The following is a 15,000-nucleotide window of genomic DNA, read 5'->3' on the forward strand; positions in this document are numbered from 1 at the left end:
CTCTCTCTCTCTCTCGCTCTCTCTCTCCCCCATCTCTCTCTCTCTCAATTCAATTCAATTCAAAGGGCTTTATTGGCATGAAAGTTAAATTAAACAATGTTGCCAAAGCATCACAATACAAAATAATTAACAACATTAACATACATTTCAAATGTTTACATTACATTACATTGCATTTAGCTGACGCTTTTATCCAAAGCGACTTACAATAAGTGCGTTCGACCAACAAAATACAAACTTGAAGAAAACAGAATCATAAAGTACATCAGGTTTCATAGAGCAAAAACATTTCAAGTGCTACTCAAACTGGCTTTAGGTAAGCCAGTCCTTTATTAGTATATAAGTGCTTCGTTAATAGTTCTATCGCTCGAAGTGGAGTCGAAAGAGATGAGTTTTCAGTCTGGAAGGTGTGTAAGCTTTCTGCTGTCCTGATGTCAATGGGGAGCTCATTCCACCATCTTGGAGCCAGGATAGCAAACCCACGTGTTTCTGCTGATGGGAACTTGGGTCCCCCTCGCAGTGCGGGTGCAGCGAGTCGTTTGGCTGATGCAGAGCGTAGTGCACGCGCTGGGGTGTACGGTTTAACCATGTCCTGGATGTAGGAAGGGCCAGATCCATTCGCAGCATGGTAAGCAAGTACCAGTGTCTTGAAGTGGATTCTAGCAGTTACCGGAAGCCAGTGAAGGGAGCGGAGGAGCGGAGTGGTGTGGGAACATTTAGGAAGGTTGAAGACCAGACGAGCCGCTGCATTCTGGATGAGCTGCAGAGGTCGGATGGCACATGCAGGTAGACCAGCCAGGAGGGAGTTGCAGTAGTCTAGGCATGAGATTTACATATTATTGATGATATATATATACAATTACATTTCAGTGTGTGTGTGTGTGTGTGTGGGGCGGTGTGTGTGTATGTGTGTGTTTGTGTGTGTGTGTCTCTCTCATTCACTGTCCCTCAGGTTGTTGCATGTGTATACATATTGGGCAGCAAGGTGTGCCTTGTCTTCTTCTCCTAGTACTCAGTCTTGAGAGTCTCTCCTCTCTCTCTCCTCTCTCTCTCTCTCTCTCTCTCTCTCTCTCTCTCTCTCTCTCTCTCTCTCTCTCTCGTGTTTCATGCCCATCACACACACACACACACGTATCTCTGAGAAAGATGATCTAACACAGCCCAGCTCTGATGAGATTATCATTTATTAATTTTAATGAACTGTCCTTTAAGTTGGATAAAGAGGGGGAGGGGGGGGGGGGGTCTCCCAGCTGATTTCCTCTGTTAAAATCCTGAGATATCTCCTGAGCACCTGAAAGATGACATGAGGAGTCACCTGTCTCTTCTCTCAGTGACGGTGATTTCAGGACCCTTTAGTGATTTACAGCGTCATTAAGATGACTGCCTGCACACTCACTCGTCCTGCATTGTCTAATCTGCAGCGCCATGTTTGAGATCTGAGACACAAATCAGAAGGGTTTCTGTTTCCAGTCTACACTCAGGGACATGTGAGGGACTTCAACAACATCAACGTTTGACAGCAGTTTGAAGATTTCCTATTGTCTACCATTACCTAGGTGTACAGAAGTGTGGACAACAGACTATTTTGTAATCGTTTTGTGTGTGTGTGTGTGTGTGTGTGGTGTGTGTGTGGTGTGTGTGTGTATGTGTGTGTGTGTGTGTGTGTGTGTGGTGTGTGTGTGTGTGTGTGTGTGTGTGTGTCCGTCTTCACTCCCCTGTGATCCATTCCTCTCCATCAGCCTCCTGCCACAGGGACATTCCCGTCTTATAATTGGCAGAGTTATTTTAATTTCACCCGCGTTTAAATTACAGGTCAGAGAGAGTGTGTGTGTGTGTGTGTGTGTGAGAGGAGTAGCTCAGTGTGTAGTAAATCCTCAGCAGTAATTCCTGCTCATGTCATTTATAGCATGCATCAAACCCTTTAATTCTGCAGCTGACTTCCACGTCACTTCCTGTTAAAAATGTCAGAATAAAGCACAACTTGCATCAATAACTGACAAAGGAAAACATATTTGAACAACATCTGAGAAATAAACATAAATCCAGATTAAATCAACATTAAATATGAATACCAACAAAGTGACAGGCCCCGCTAACTTCTGGGTTGGCCCACAGACTCTACTGCAGCTCTGTTGATGGACCCTGTGCTGTCTCTCCTCAGATCTCAGAGATGGGGAAGGACTCGCTCCCTTCCTGGCTGCACTGGGACTCCAGCAGCAGACTCCTGCAGGGTCTTCCTCTGGAGGAGGACAAAGGCGTCCATTACATCTCTGTCTCTATCTCCAACCACACAAAATCCTCCTTTTCCTCTGAGGTGTTTTCCATCTAGGGTACAACCCTGAAGACCACCGTGGACGCAGATTCGGCTCAGCTGGTCTCCAACCAGGCGTCCACTGTGGAGGACGTGCAGCCGTTCATGTGTAGCAACGAGGAGCCGGTGACGGTGCTGACGGTGATCCTGGACGCGGATCTGACCAAGATGAGCTCCGTACAGAGGGTGGAGCTGCTGGAGGACATGAGGGGCTTCTCCGGGGTCGGGCTGACACACATGAAGATACTGCCTGTGGTCAACAACCGGCTGTTTGACATGTCCGCCTTCATGGCCGGGCCCGGGAACGCCAAAAAGGTGAGCCAGTGATTCTAGAGAATGGATGCTGATCATATTATTTATCAAAACATATTGGGCTACGAGGGCCTTCTGCAAATTGAGTTTGATTGAGGTGAAATGTGGATAAAGATGCAAGAAGTCACAAATATACCAAGCCAATCTTTTTAGGCAATTCAAATGCATTTATTGTAATGGCAAAGTCCTGGTGGACCTAAAAACAAGTTGGACAAGTTGGACAAGTCAGGTTGGACAAGTCAGGTCATTTAATGTTTAAAATAGACTACAAAGGCGTGTGATTTGAAATTGTGTTAGTAGAAAGAGTATAACTTGAGTCCCAATGCCTCCCCAGGTGGTGGAGAATGGCGCCCTGCTGTCCTGGAAGCTGGGCTGCTCCCTGGACCAGAGCTCAGTCCCGAATATCAACAGCGTCCAGGGTCCGGCGAAGGAGGGCAGCATGTCGGCCAGGCTGGGCTACCCAGTGGTGGGGTGGCACATCGCCAACAAGAAGCCCCACATCCCTAAACGGGTGAGGCGCCAACTAAACAACACCCCGACCCCCGTTCTGGCGGTGCTTCCTCCGACTACGGTGGTGGAGCCTCCGGTGAGGATCGTCCCAACCCTTTCCTCGCCCTCTATTGCTGCCCCGACCGAGAGCTCCGCCCCCCCCGTAAGAGGCCCCGTCCCCCTGCCAGCCAAGCCAACCATCAAAGTCCTGCAATCCATCGCCCACACCCCAACACTGGGACCCCCCTCAACCAACAAGGGTCATGGAGACCACCAGCACCCTCCCTATCCAGCCCACCATGACCAGGCCTACGTATGTAGAGGCGACTGTGACCCCACCCATACCTACAAGAAAACCTACTAAGAAACCCAGGAGACCCAAATCCACACCCTCACCCAGGGAGCCAAAGACCACCACAGCAAAGCCGCCAAGGCGTACAACACCCTCCCCGGGGGTCCTGATCCCAGACCCAGCCAACGAGAAGCCCGTCCTGCGTAACCCCATCGACCAGGTCAATGCTTTAGTGGGAACCTACTTCGAAGTCAAGATCCCGTCGGATACATTCTTTGACAAAGAGGATGGGACAACTGACAAGCTGCGTCTAACTCTGAGACAGAAACACAACGAGGTGGTTGGGGAGACCTCCTGGATCCAGTTCAACACCACCAGTCAACTCCTGTACGGGCTGCCTGATGCCCAGCATGTGGGCAAACACGAGTATTTCATGCAGGCAACGGACAAAGGCAGCCTGAATGCTATTGATGCGTTTGAGGTGCGTGTGAACCGCTGGCCTGTCAATGATAAATCCCCTGTCATCTTCACGGCCCGGTTCGAAGGTGAGCCGCGTTCAATAACAAACGACATCCACAAGAAGATCCTCCTGGTCAAGAAGCTGGCCTACGCACTGGGAGATCGCAACAGCAGCACAGTTAGTCTCCGAAACATCACCAAAGGGTCCATCGTGGTGGAGTGGACGAACACCAGCCTCCCTCAGAACCCCTGTCCAAAGGAGCAGATAGCCATCCTGAGTAGGACGCTGGCCAGTGCTGACGGAAAACCCTCCCAGACTTTCAGGTACTCCATGGATCCTGAGTTCAGACCTCTGGACGTCCAGGTGAAGGGACGGGCAAGCTGCAGGACTTTCTCCTTCATTCCACCCGGAGAGATCAATATCCCAGAACCCCCTGCGGTCACTCCGGCTCTGGGAACGGGCCGGCAGAGCACCGATGACGTTTATCTGCACACCGTCATCCCCGCCGTAGTGGTGGCAGCCATCCTGTTGATCGCAGGCATCATCGCCATGATCTGCTATAGGAAGAAGAGGAAGGGCAAGCTGACCATCGAGGATCAGGCCACCTTCATCAAGAAGGGCGTGCCCATCATCTTCGCCGATGAACTGGATGACTCTAAGCCGCCTCCCTCTTCCAGTATGCCCCTGATACTGCAGGAAGAGAAACCCCCCCTGCCCCCTCCGGAGTATCCCAACATGGCCACGCCGGAGACCACCCCCCTGAACCAGGAGCTGCTGGGGGAGTACACCGCCCTGCGGGACGAGGACCCCAACGCGCCTCCCTACCAGCCGCCGCCCCCCTTCACCACTCCCATGGATGGCAAGGGCTCCCGTCCCAAGAACATGACCCCCTACAGATCTCCACCCCCATACGTACCTCCTTAAGACATGCTCCACCCTCCCCTCGCCGGGTGGAGGGAGAGGACACCTGAGGAACTGTGACTGTTTCCATTCTGGTGTTTGTCTGTCTGGGCTTTTACAGGGAGGGATGACAAGAGGTGCTAAAGTACAAAACAGCTACAGGGGAGTCTGGTTTGGGAGGGAGCGTCATGAGGTGGGTGGGGTTTAACAGTAGACAATGGGATTGGTTGAATCAACTGGGAGGGACTACTGATCCAGTGGTAGACCAGCTACTACAGTGGCCTAAAGACAAACAAATTCTCGACCCGCCGTCTTTCCGGCCGACTCGTCGGTCAGGAGCGGTGATTGGGAGTGGTGCTCTCCCATCCCAGCATTCATTTTTGCTCATTTTAAAAACCGGATTTTATTCAGTTTTTCATCATTACCCCGAGGTTATTATCTTTTTTTCTTGACTGAAGTGTTTGCTAACAAGTCTTCTCGGTCTTGCTTTTTAATAATACGAAAAGACAGCAATCTGCCATCAGACCTTTAGGCATCAATCCGGGTTTTTAATAAAGAGTGAGACCCTCTGAATAACAAAATCACACGACGGATCTCACATCAGCCTGCAGACTGTGTGTGTGTGTGTGTGTGTGTGTGTGTGTGTGTGTGGTTGTGTGTGTGTGTGTGTGTGTGTGTGTGTGTGTGGTGTGTGTGTGTGTGTGTGTGTGTGTGTGTGTGTGTGTGTGTGCTGTGTGTGTGTGTGTGGTGTGTGTAGTGTGTGTGTGGGTGTGTGTGTGGTGTGTGTGTGTGTGTGTGTGTGTGTGTGTGTGTGTGTGTGTGTGTGTGTGTGTGTGTGTGTGTATGAGTGAATGAGTGCTTGTGTTGATTCAGATTCAATATGGTTTGCCTTCTAACACCAGTTATATCCTTTTTCACAATGTCTGGTAAAGAGGAGAATAACAAGGTAGCCTAAAAAGGATTTAGAGATGACTAATAAATCATTTGTTTGTTTATTGGTTTGAATTCACTGTATATCTGGAAGATAGATCGTGTTATATTTTTTGGTGGTGAAAGAAAAGGACTGCCTCACTGAAATGACCTGCAGGATATCTTTTTCCTGTTCCATATAAATATAGATGAACTGCTGTCCATTGGAGGAAATAGGAGATGTCTTTATCCCCTCTGGCTGGGGTCAATAAACTATTAATAAACTACTGTTTTTTATCATGAAAGAGATTATTCTAATAACGTGTTCAGGCTGAGTCTGGATGCTTAATGTAAAGCTGTATGCAGATGTCCACAATGAGACTTGGATCTGGAGACAGATTTAGCCAAGGTTCACAGCAATGCCATGTCCGCCCTTTTCTACAAACACAGGACAGGAAAAGGACCCCTCCAGTTTATTTTGGTCCAGGGATAGTTATTTTTGTACGTAACCAGTCAGTTATTCTCCCGGTCAGAGGCGGGGTTTGTGTCTCCGAGAGGTTCAAAGACCTGTCAAGGAATTGGCTCTCCTAAAAACGGTCAATCTCCTTCTCATTTTTTACCAAGTTTTTGATACAGCCTCAAACTGTTTGATTATTAAAATAAAATGAATGATTAGTCTTCAGTGATTTGTAAAATCTTAGCCTAGAAGTTAAACTATGATTCAGTTATGTACACTTTGTTTCCTTGGGTCACATATTTCAAGTGTTTTATTTTACTGTGTGTGAGTTTGCATATCGCCACTATACAAAGATGGAATGACCCATATTTTATGTAATCACAAAGTTTATTTTTATGTCCTTATGTTTGCTAATGATTTCATCAGAAAGAGACCCTTTGCAATAATAATGTAAGGCGCAGTCCGACACCACTGACACAAGGTCGCTGGTCTATGCAGGATGCCAAGGCATTTTGCTTATCGAGTGTGCATTGTCATAATAAAACCAACTGGTACGATAAAACAGATCCACCTTCTTCATTTCTGAGTTCACTGCCTGGTTCTGTTGGGTTTCTCCTCCACAGAATGTCTCTACCTGTCTTCCTCTGATCTGCAGCCTGATCACAGCTGATCTCCAGGGCCCAAGAGTTCAACACTTTTAATCTCAATCAGATCCGATCAGATTTTGAAATCCCATTTTTTGTCAAGTCGGACAAATGTTGTCCCTGGAGTTCAAAGCAATTCAGGATAGGATCAGCCTGATCCAGATTACGACTTTTCAAGATGACTAGATCCTGAATATCAGTGCTTTAATCCTACCGAGCGCCATCTAGTGGACATGAAAAATAATACAAGGAAGACAAGAGACCACATTGCAGAGACTTCTATTGTCCGCAATTACTTTTGAAAGGTGATGACAGATGATGGACTTTTTTTTTTGTTGAAGATATTTTTAATGTAATCTAAATTACATTTGTGATTGACAATCTTTGCTGTGATACTTTTATGAGCATAAACATTTATGTCATCAACATTTGGTTGAAAACAAAATAGGCCACCACAAACGTGAGCAAAAATGGAAAAATAAAATGTATTTCCTATGAAGGCTAAAAATGGTGTATTATTTCAGTTAACAAACTTTGCCATCTAATTTAAATTGAAACATATTTTAAAATAAATGGTACAGTATATTGTACTCTGGTAATCCACTGGAGATCCACCCCTCTGGTGGGATCAGGATAATCCAGTTATTTGGGATCAAACTGATCCCAATCCTGTGTTGTCGGTTTGAACCCGTTTTGAAGATTTGATCCAGATTAAAGCTTGGATTGGATTTCCTGATCTGATCGGATATCAAAGTGATCCTAATCCTGTTTTTTGGTTTTGAACTCCCCAAAATCCAATCTGATCAGATCAGATAGGGATTCAACGTTTTGAACTCCTGGGCCCAGAGGATGAAGAGGAGCTTCATCACCTCCTCTGTTTGCTCCTTTAGGAAACACTGGTAAGTACCGGATGGGTTGCTCTCATGTATTCAGTCATGGAAACAGCTGATGGTGAATGACAGACTGAGTTTAATGGAGGATGTTTCTGATGGTTTTGACTCTCTGAGATGGATCAGTGTGTCTCAGACATTCAGAGGTTAAACCCCAGCAGACCTTCAGTAAAGATATCCTGGATGACCAGCTCCCTCTCCCTCTGTCCTCCTCACAAGCAGATCATCGACTCCTCAGAGGATCCAATGGATGTCCAGCTGTGTGATCATTCACTCCTGGTTTAATTATTCATGATGAATGTGTTCCTGAGCTGTGGCTCAATGTGGAGTGAAGACAGAGAGTATGGAGGATTGATCTGGGTCTGATTGAGATCAATGTGACGCTCTTCAAATATCCAGTCCACCGACAGATCACCTCAGAGGTCAACAGGTTAAAGCAACACGTCTCATTCAATCTGATTCTGAGACACTTTATTAAGTGTTCTTTAAAGTAATAAGCTATTCAAGGTTAAGGTTAGTTTATTTGTATAGCACATTTTAAGACACCAGTGCTTTACATAGGCATTAGCACGTAATCATTAAAAACAAACAAATAATCATTAATAAAAGGGATAAAAGAATGGTGCAATGATGAGGTTAAAGGATCTCAGGATAGGTTTCAAAGTATTTCCCTGTGTGGTTCAAACCAGGCTGTTTCTCACTGTCTGAAGAATATAAATGCATAAGATATAAACACTTATATATATACATGCATACACAAAATCAACATACATTTCACATGACACAGGTGTTATTCTAGTCTGGTCACATGACAGGTGTTATTCTAGTCTGGTCAAATGACAGGTGTTATTCTGGTCTGGTCACATGACAGGTGTTATTCTAGTCTGGTCACATGACACAGGTGTTATTCTAGTCTGGTCACATGACAGGTGTTATTCTAGTCTGGTCAAATTACAGGTGTTATTCGGGTCTGGTCACATGACAGGTGTTATTCTAGTCTGGTCACATGACACAGGTGTTATTCTAGTCTGGTCACATGACACAGTTGTTATTCTAGTCTGGTCACATGACACAGGTGTTATTCTAGTCTGGTCACATGACACAGGTGTTATTCTAGTCTGGTCACATGACAGGTGTTATTCTAGTCTGGTCAAATTACAGGTGTTATTCGGGTCTGGTCACATGACAGGTGTTATTCTAGTCTGGTCACATGACACAGGTGTTATTCTAGTCTGGTCACATGACACAGTTGTTATTCTAGTCTGGTCACATGACAGGTGTTATTCTGGTCTGGTCACATGACACAGGTGTTATTCTGGTCTGGTCACATGACACAGGTGTTATTCTGGTCTGGTCACATGACACAGGTGTTATTCTGGTCTGGTCACATGACACAGGTGTTATTCTGGTCTGGTCACATGACAGGTGTTCATTTCATTTCAAACCTTTATTTAATCAGATTGGTCCCTTGAGATCATAGATCTATTTTTCAATGGAGACCTGCAGCATATAGGTTCCACATGAAACATAAAACAATAAAGGACATCATACATTATATTTACAGGATACATTTACATAGTTATAGACAATTACAAGTGCCCATAGTATCAACAAGCATTTCATTTAGCCTATCTTTAAAAACATGCAGAGGAATGAGATTGCTCAGTTTGAAATGATTGCTGAAGATTGTTCCAAGCAAGTGGAGCTGCGCACATAAAAGCTGTCTTACCTGAGACAGTCCTTGCTCTTGGCACATCTAACAATACTACATCATGCGATCTCAGACAATAGCTGCTTGCAACTCTCTGTGTTATCAGAGAGCAGATATAATACGGGAGTTTACCCAGCAAAGCTTTATGGTAAATGGTAAATGGACTGTACTTATATAGCGCTTTATCCAGTCTTTAAGACCCCTCAAAGCGCTTTACATACTATGTGTCGTTCACCCATTCACACCCATTCATACAGAGCAGTGTATGTTACTCTAGGACCTAACATGCATACACATTCACACACCGTTGGCCACGCCATCGGGAGCAACTCAGGGTTAAGTATCTTGCCCAAGGATACATCAACATGTTGACTGCATGGGCTGGGATCGAACCCACAACCTTCTGGTTGAAAGACGACCGCACTCCCTCACAGCCACAGTCGCCCTTTATAAATAAACGTGTACCAATGACTGAGCCTCCGTACAGTTAGTGAAGGCAGACCTGCCTTGGCATACAGGGTACAGTGATGAGTAAGTGCTTTACAGTTAGTGACAAATCTCAGTGCGCTGTGATAGGCAGCATCTAACTTGTCCAGGCAATGGGCAGGTGCATTCATATACATCAGATCACCAGAGTCCAGCACAGGTCAAAAGGTCACAGAGCCTTTTCCTGGCCTCAAGCGAGAAACAGGACTTGTTCCTGTAGAAGAAACCTAGCCTAACCCTCAGCTTTTTAAGCAGGTTATTGACATGAAGTTTAAAAGTGAGACAATCATCAAGCCAGATACCAAGGTATTTGTAACTGGTAACCACTTCAAGTATTTGTCCTTGCATAGTTACAATATCTAAAACAGGCTCTGGTGTCTTTTTAGCTTTAGAAAAGAGCATTACCTTGGTTTTCTCAATATTTAAAAGAAGCTTTAGTTCAGAGAGCTGAGTCTGAATAATGTTAAAAACAGCCTGTAATTTAACACCAGCCTCCTGAATGGAGGGACCTGCACAGAACATCACGGTATCATCTGCATATAAATGTAAAGTAGCTTCATCCACATTTTCACCTAAACTGTTGATGTAGATGGATAATAAAAGTGGACCTAAAACAGAACCTTGAGGAACACCATTTGCAATGTTTAACCACTCAGAAGACAGCCCATCAAAGTGAACACATTGGGACCTTTCAGAGAGGTAGTTCACAAACCACCCACTGCATGGCTGGATATGCCGATACTGAGTAGCCTCTGCTTTAAGATGTGATGATCGACGGTATCAAACGCTTTGGACAGGTCAATAAATAGAGCTGCACAACTCTGCTTATTATCTAAAGTACTCGCCACTTCATTCACCACTTTCATTGTGGCAGTGATGGTGCTGTGTTGCTTTCTGAAGCCTGACTGATGTTTAGACAGGATGTCATTTGTACATAAAAACTCCTTTACCTGTTCACTCACTAAGCGTCCGAGCAACTTAGCCAGAACTGACAACTTAGAGATTGGCCTATAGTTATTTAATAAGGTGGCCTCCCCTCCTTTTAGCAAAGGCAGGACATACGCTGACTTCCATACTTTTGTAATTGTGTTAGTGCTGAGGGAGAGGTTAAAAAGAGTAGTGAGAGGTGGAGCAATACAATCTGCAGCTATCTTTAAAAGGAAAGGTTCTACGTTGTCCGGGCCAGCCGGTTTCTTAGGATCTAGCTTGGTTAAGGCTTCATGAACAACATCAACAGTAAAAGGAGTAAAACTGAAAGGGTTTTCCAGACCACATTGTTCAGAGTCACGGATCGGGGTGTTCACAGAAGCAGAGATAGAAACAGAATCAAACAGAGAGCCACAGGACAAAATGTTTATTAAAGCAATTTAGCATAGTGGCCCTGTCCAATATAGAGCCAGATGCTGTGGTAAGGCACGGAGGCACTTCAATCTCTTCTTGAAAGAGGCTCTGGACTCTATTTCAGTAAGGTAGTTTGGCAATGAGTCCCATTCCTTTATAGCTCTATAAGACACAGAAGATTTCAGAAGATGTGTCCTGGGTTTAGGTGCCCGTAGATGGCCTGATGTAGCTTGTTCCTGGGTTTAGGTGCCCGTAGATGGCCTGATGTAGCTTGTTCCTGGGTTTAGGTGCCCGTAGATGGCCTGATGTAGCTTGTTCCTGGGTTTAGGTGCCCGTAGATGGCCTGATGTAGCTTGTTCCTGGGTTTAGGTGCCCGTAGATGGCCTGATGTAGCTTGTTCCTGGGTTTAGGTGCCCGTAGATGGCCTGATGTAGCTTGTTCCTGGGTTTAGGTGCCCGTAGATGGCCTGATGTAGCTTGTTCCTGGGTTTAGGTGCCAGTAGATGGCCTGATGTAGCTTGTCTAGTCTTATGGTCATGCTCGTCTCTTGTGTAAACTATTTGATCAGAAAAATACAGTGGTTTTTGCTCAATTGGAACATTTTTAGAAAAGTGATAACACGAGATTGCAGACGTTTCTCAACTGGAAGCCATGATAGGTTGTTATGCATAACTCCAATATGAGTGTGCTTCGAACAGTAGAGAGCTAGTCTGGCAGCCTTGTTTTGATCTATTTTGTAATTTCTGTAAATGTGTTTTTACTGCTTATGACCATATGACCGGACAGTACTCAAGATGTGACAAAACCAGAGACTGAATTACTTGTTTCAAAGTGGTTGGTGTTACATACATACATTTTATCGCCATAGCTATGCTCCTTCCCATTTTAGTTACGATACTGTCAATTTGCTTTGTCCACCGTAAACCAGAATCAAGAACAATGCGAAGCAGCTTAGTCTCGTTGACCTGTTCCACTGGCTGACCAGCCAGTGTCAGGCTTAATTGAGGATTGCTGCTTAACATATGTCTGGATCCGAACACCATTGCTTTTGTTTTTGCAATGTTGAGTACCAGTTTGTTATTGTTGACCCAGTCTGCTATGGCTTTAATCTCTATTTTAAGTAGATAGTTTAACTCACTGCATGTTGATGCTGTACTGTACATTGTGGAATCATCAGCATACATTATTACACTGGACTTACCTTACTTTTAGAAAAGCTCCCATTGAAAAAGACTCGCTGCCTTCTCCTAGTCAGGTAGCTCTCCATCCAACACATAGCAACATAATCAAAGCCATAATATTTGAGTTTGTTCAGCAGCAGACTATGATCGATTACATAGAAAGCTGCACTAAAGTCTAACGGCCCGTCTACACTACAGGCGTCAAAAAATGCTTTCAACGCTTCGCCCATTCATTTGAATGGGGTGACGTAGGATATTTTCAAACTTCGCCGAACTGCATTGTGGGTAGCATGGCAAGGCGTTGCAAGCATCGCGAGCGTCTATCGGCGTCAAAAGTTGAACAATGTTCAACTTTTGAGGCTCGATGCTTGGCATCAGTCAATCAAATCCCGTTTATGCAAATCTTGCCAGTACAAGCTAGCCAATCAAACCGCGTGTATGCTGGGAGAGACTACGCAGGTCATTTCCTCATATTCAAAAAAATGGAGGGAAAATTCATTATAGCGGTAGTGAATCACCCGGTGCTGTATGATCAGTCTCTGTTCATCTACCGGGATACAAACCGGAGGAGCGAGGCATGGAGGGAGGTGGCAGAGACAGTGGATGAAACTGGTAGGTTTTCGCCTGTTTGGGGATTTTATATCCAGTTTACTTCGTTTTAACATTGCTATTGCTTTGTATGTCGGGGGCGGGAGATTCATGTGATTGGTTGTTGGTCGTTGGTCGGGGGGGGGGGGGGGGGGGGGGGCTAGGAAGGTGCTCGTGAATTGTTGTTACGGAAACAGTGGGGTTTTAGGTTGCCGTAAGGCTGTTGACGGTCTTATTGTAGGCTTCATCCATTGGTTGGTTTTGTGGCACATTTGTAACGCTGTGCCAACTTGGGCAAGCACGCAGGCAAACTTGAGCGCACACAGGGTGGAGAGAGAGAGAGAGAGAGAGAGAGAGAGAGAGAGAGAGAGAGAGAGAGAGAGAGAGAGAGAGAGAGAGAGAGAGAGAGAGAGAGAGAGAGAGAGAGAGAGAGATTATAAATATAAATGATAATAGCCAAACTAACCTAGCAAGAGTAAAGTGACAGGCTGCTGTGCCGCATCTCACTCAAAAACCCACACGACTCAACCCAGCGAAAAACCAGTCTCGCGCGCAGCCTTTCATTCAGAATTTCATAGCAAAATAAAAGAAAATGCTATTAAACTAATCTTTCAACATAGTTTAAAATAAATATTAGGACAAAGCCCTACAAATAACAACAATAAACATAATCAGTGGCGGCTCCAGAGTGTTTGTGTTGGGTAATCTATGGTAGGGCTAACCCATACAGTGGTGGGGCTCAAGTCAGTATTTGCAATGTAATCACATACACGCTCCCCTTGACAGTGAAACGCCACGCATGAGGTTTAGATTATTTATCTGTCTCAATCCAAATGAAACTGTATGAAATAAAAAGGCACATTTGTCTTGTAGTAAATAAAAAGGGCGACCTGGAGCCAATCCTGCAACTTCCCCACAGGTGAAAGAGTTGACATGCTGAAAACCCAACCCCTGCAGGGGGGTCTGGGGGGATTCTCCCCCAGGAGATCTTTTGAAATACTAACATAAAATACACATTCTGGTACTCTCTTGAGAAGAATAATAAATACATCTATTACTACACGACATATTTAAAAAAATGAATGCCATTTTAGTTTTGTGTTGCTTTGTTCTGAACCTGCTGCTCCTCACAGAGAGAAGAGGGAAGAGGAGAGAGGAGAGAGGAGAGGAGAGGAGAGGAGAGGAGAGGAGAGGAGAGGAGGAGAGGAGAGGAGAGGAGAGGAGAGGAGAGGAGAGGAGAGGAGAGGAGAGGCTGTGAATGACTTTACATTGTGGATAAGGGTGGATAGCCCCCATTGTTCTGTGTGTCAAAATGACAGACAGCCCACACACCTATCAATCATCAAACCGTGGGGTCTCATTTCATTACGTGTTGATTTCTATCAACACGTAATGTTGTATCGATGTATAGAGAGATGTACTACAGCAAAAGTATTCTCCGTCGGGACTTCCTGCAACAACACCACGCCGTTATCTTGATTCTGATTGGCCAGAAGACATTATCAAAGATGTTCTATTGAGAAGACGATCACTACGTGACAAAAGTTTTCAAACCGTTTCTAGTCTTCGATATCTGCTGTCTGTGCAATTTACTCCGCGCGAGTTGGCGGAATTTATTTAGCTTACTTTAAAATCATTTTTCATGGTGGGGCTAAGCCATTTATTGGTATGGCTTTAGCCTACCCCAGTATACCCTGGCGCCTCCACTGAACATAATAATAAAACAATTGTATTCAGCCCTGATTAAAACAGCGGGCCCAAATCCTGGATGGGCGGGCCCGGCCCCATGGGGCCCGCCTATAACGCCGGGTCTGGCTTCCTTCCAGATCTCGGGGCACACGTCTTGCTCTAAACCTTTATTAAAAATGTGACTCAATGGCTTGGATATGTATTTGGCCGTCATTTTGAGCAATGATCTGACTACTACTACTGGGCGTACCAGGGTTAGGTTGTACATTTCCTGACAGTAATATCAACAAAAAAAACAGGCATCTTTTCCTCTTAAGCGACACACATACATTGTCATCCAA

The 15,000-nt window shown here is 45.2% G+C and overlaps 1 protein-coding gene across 1 annotated transcript; it reads left to right on the forward strand.

Moving 5' to 3' along the window:
- Nucleotides 1-2,086: 2,086 nt before the first annotated feature.
- On the forward strand, nucleotides 2,087-6,696 carry LOC117535226 (dystroglycan-like; the record flags this gene model as incomplete). Its single annotated transcript, XM_034199619.1, is given in 3 exon segments — nucleotides 2,087-2,626; nucleotides 2,958-3,353; nucleotides 3,355-6,696. Coding segments are annotated over 3 exon segments (2,370 nt in total), but the record flags the coding sequence as incomplete, so codon positions are not given.
- Between the last annotated feature and the right edge of the window lie 8,304 nt (nucleotides 6,697-15,000).

This window comes from Gymnodraco acuticeps, unplaced genomic scaffold, assembly GCF_902827175.1.
Source record: "Gymnodraco acuticeps unplaced genomic scaffold, fGymAcu1.1, whole genome shotgun sequence".
NCBI classification, from domain to species: Eukaryota; Metazoa; Chordata; class Actinopteri; order Perciformes; family Bathydraconidae; genus Gymnodraco; species Gymnodraco acuticeps.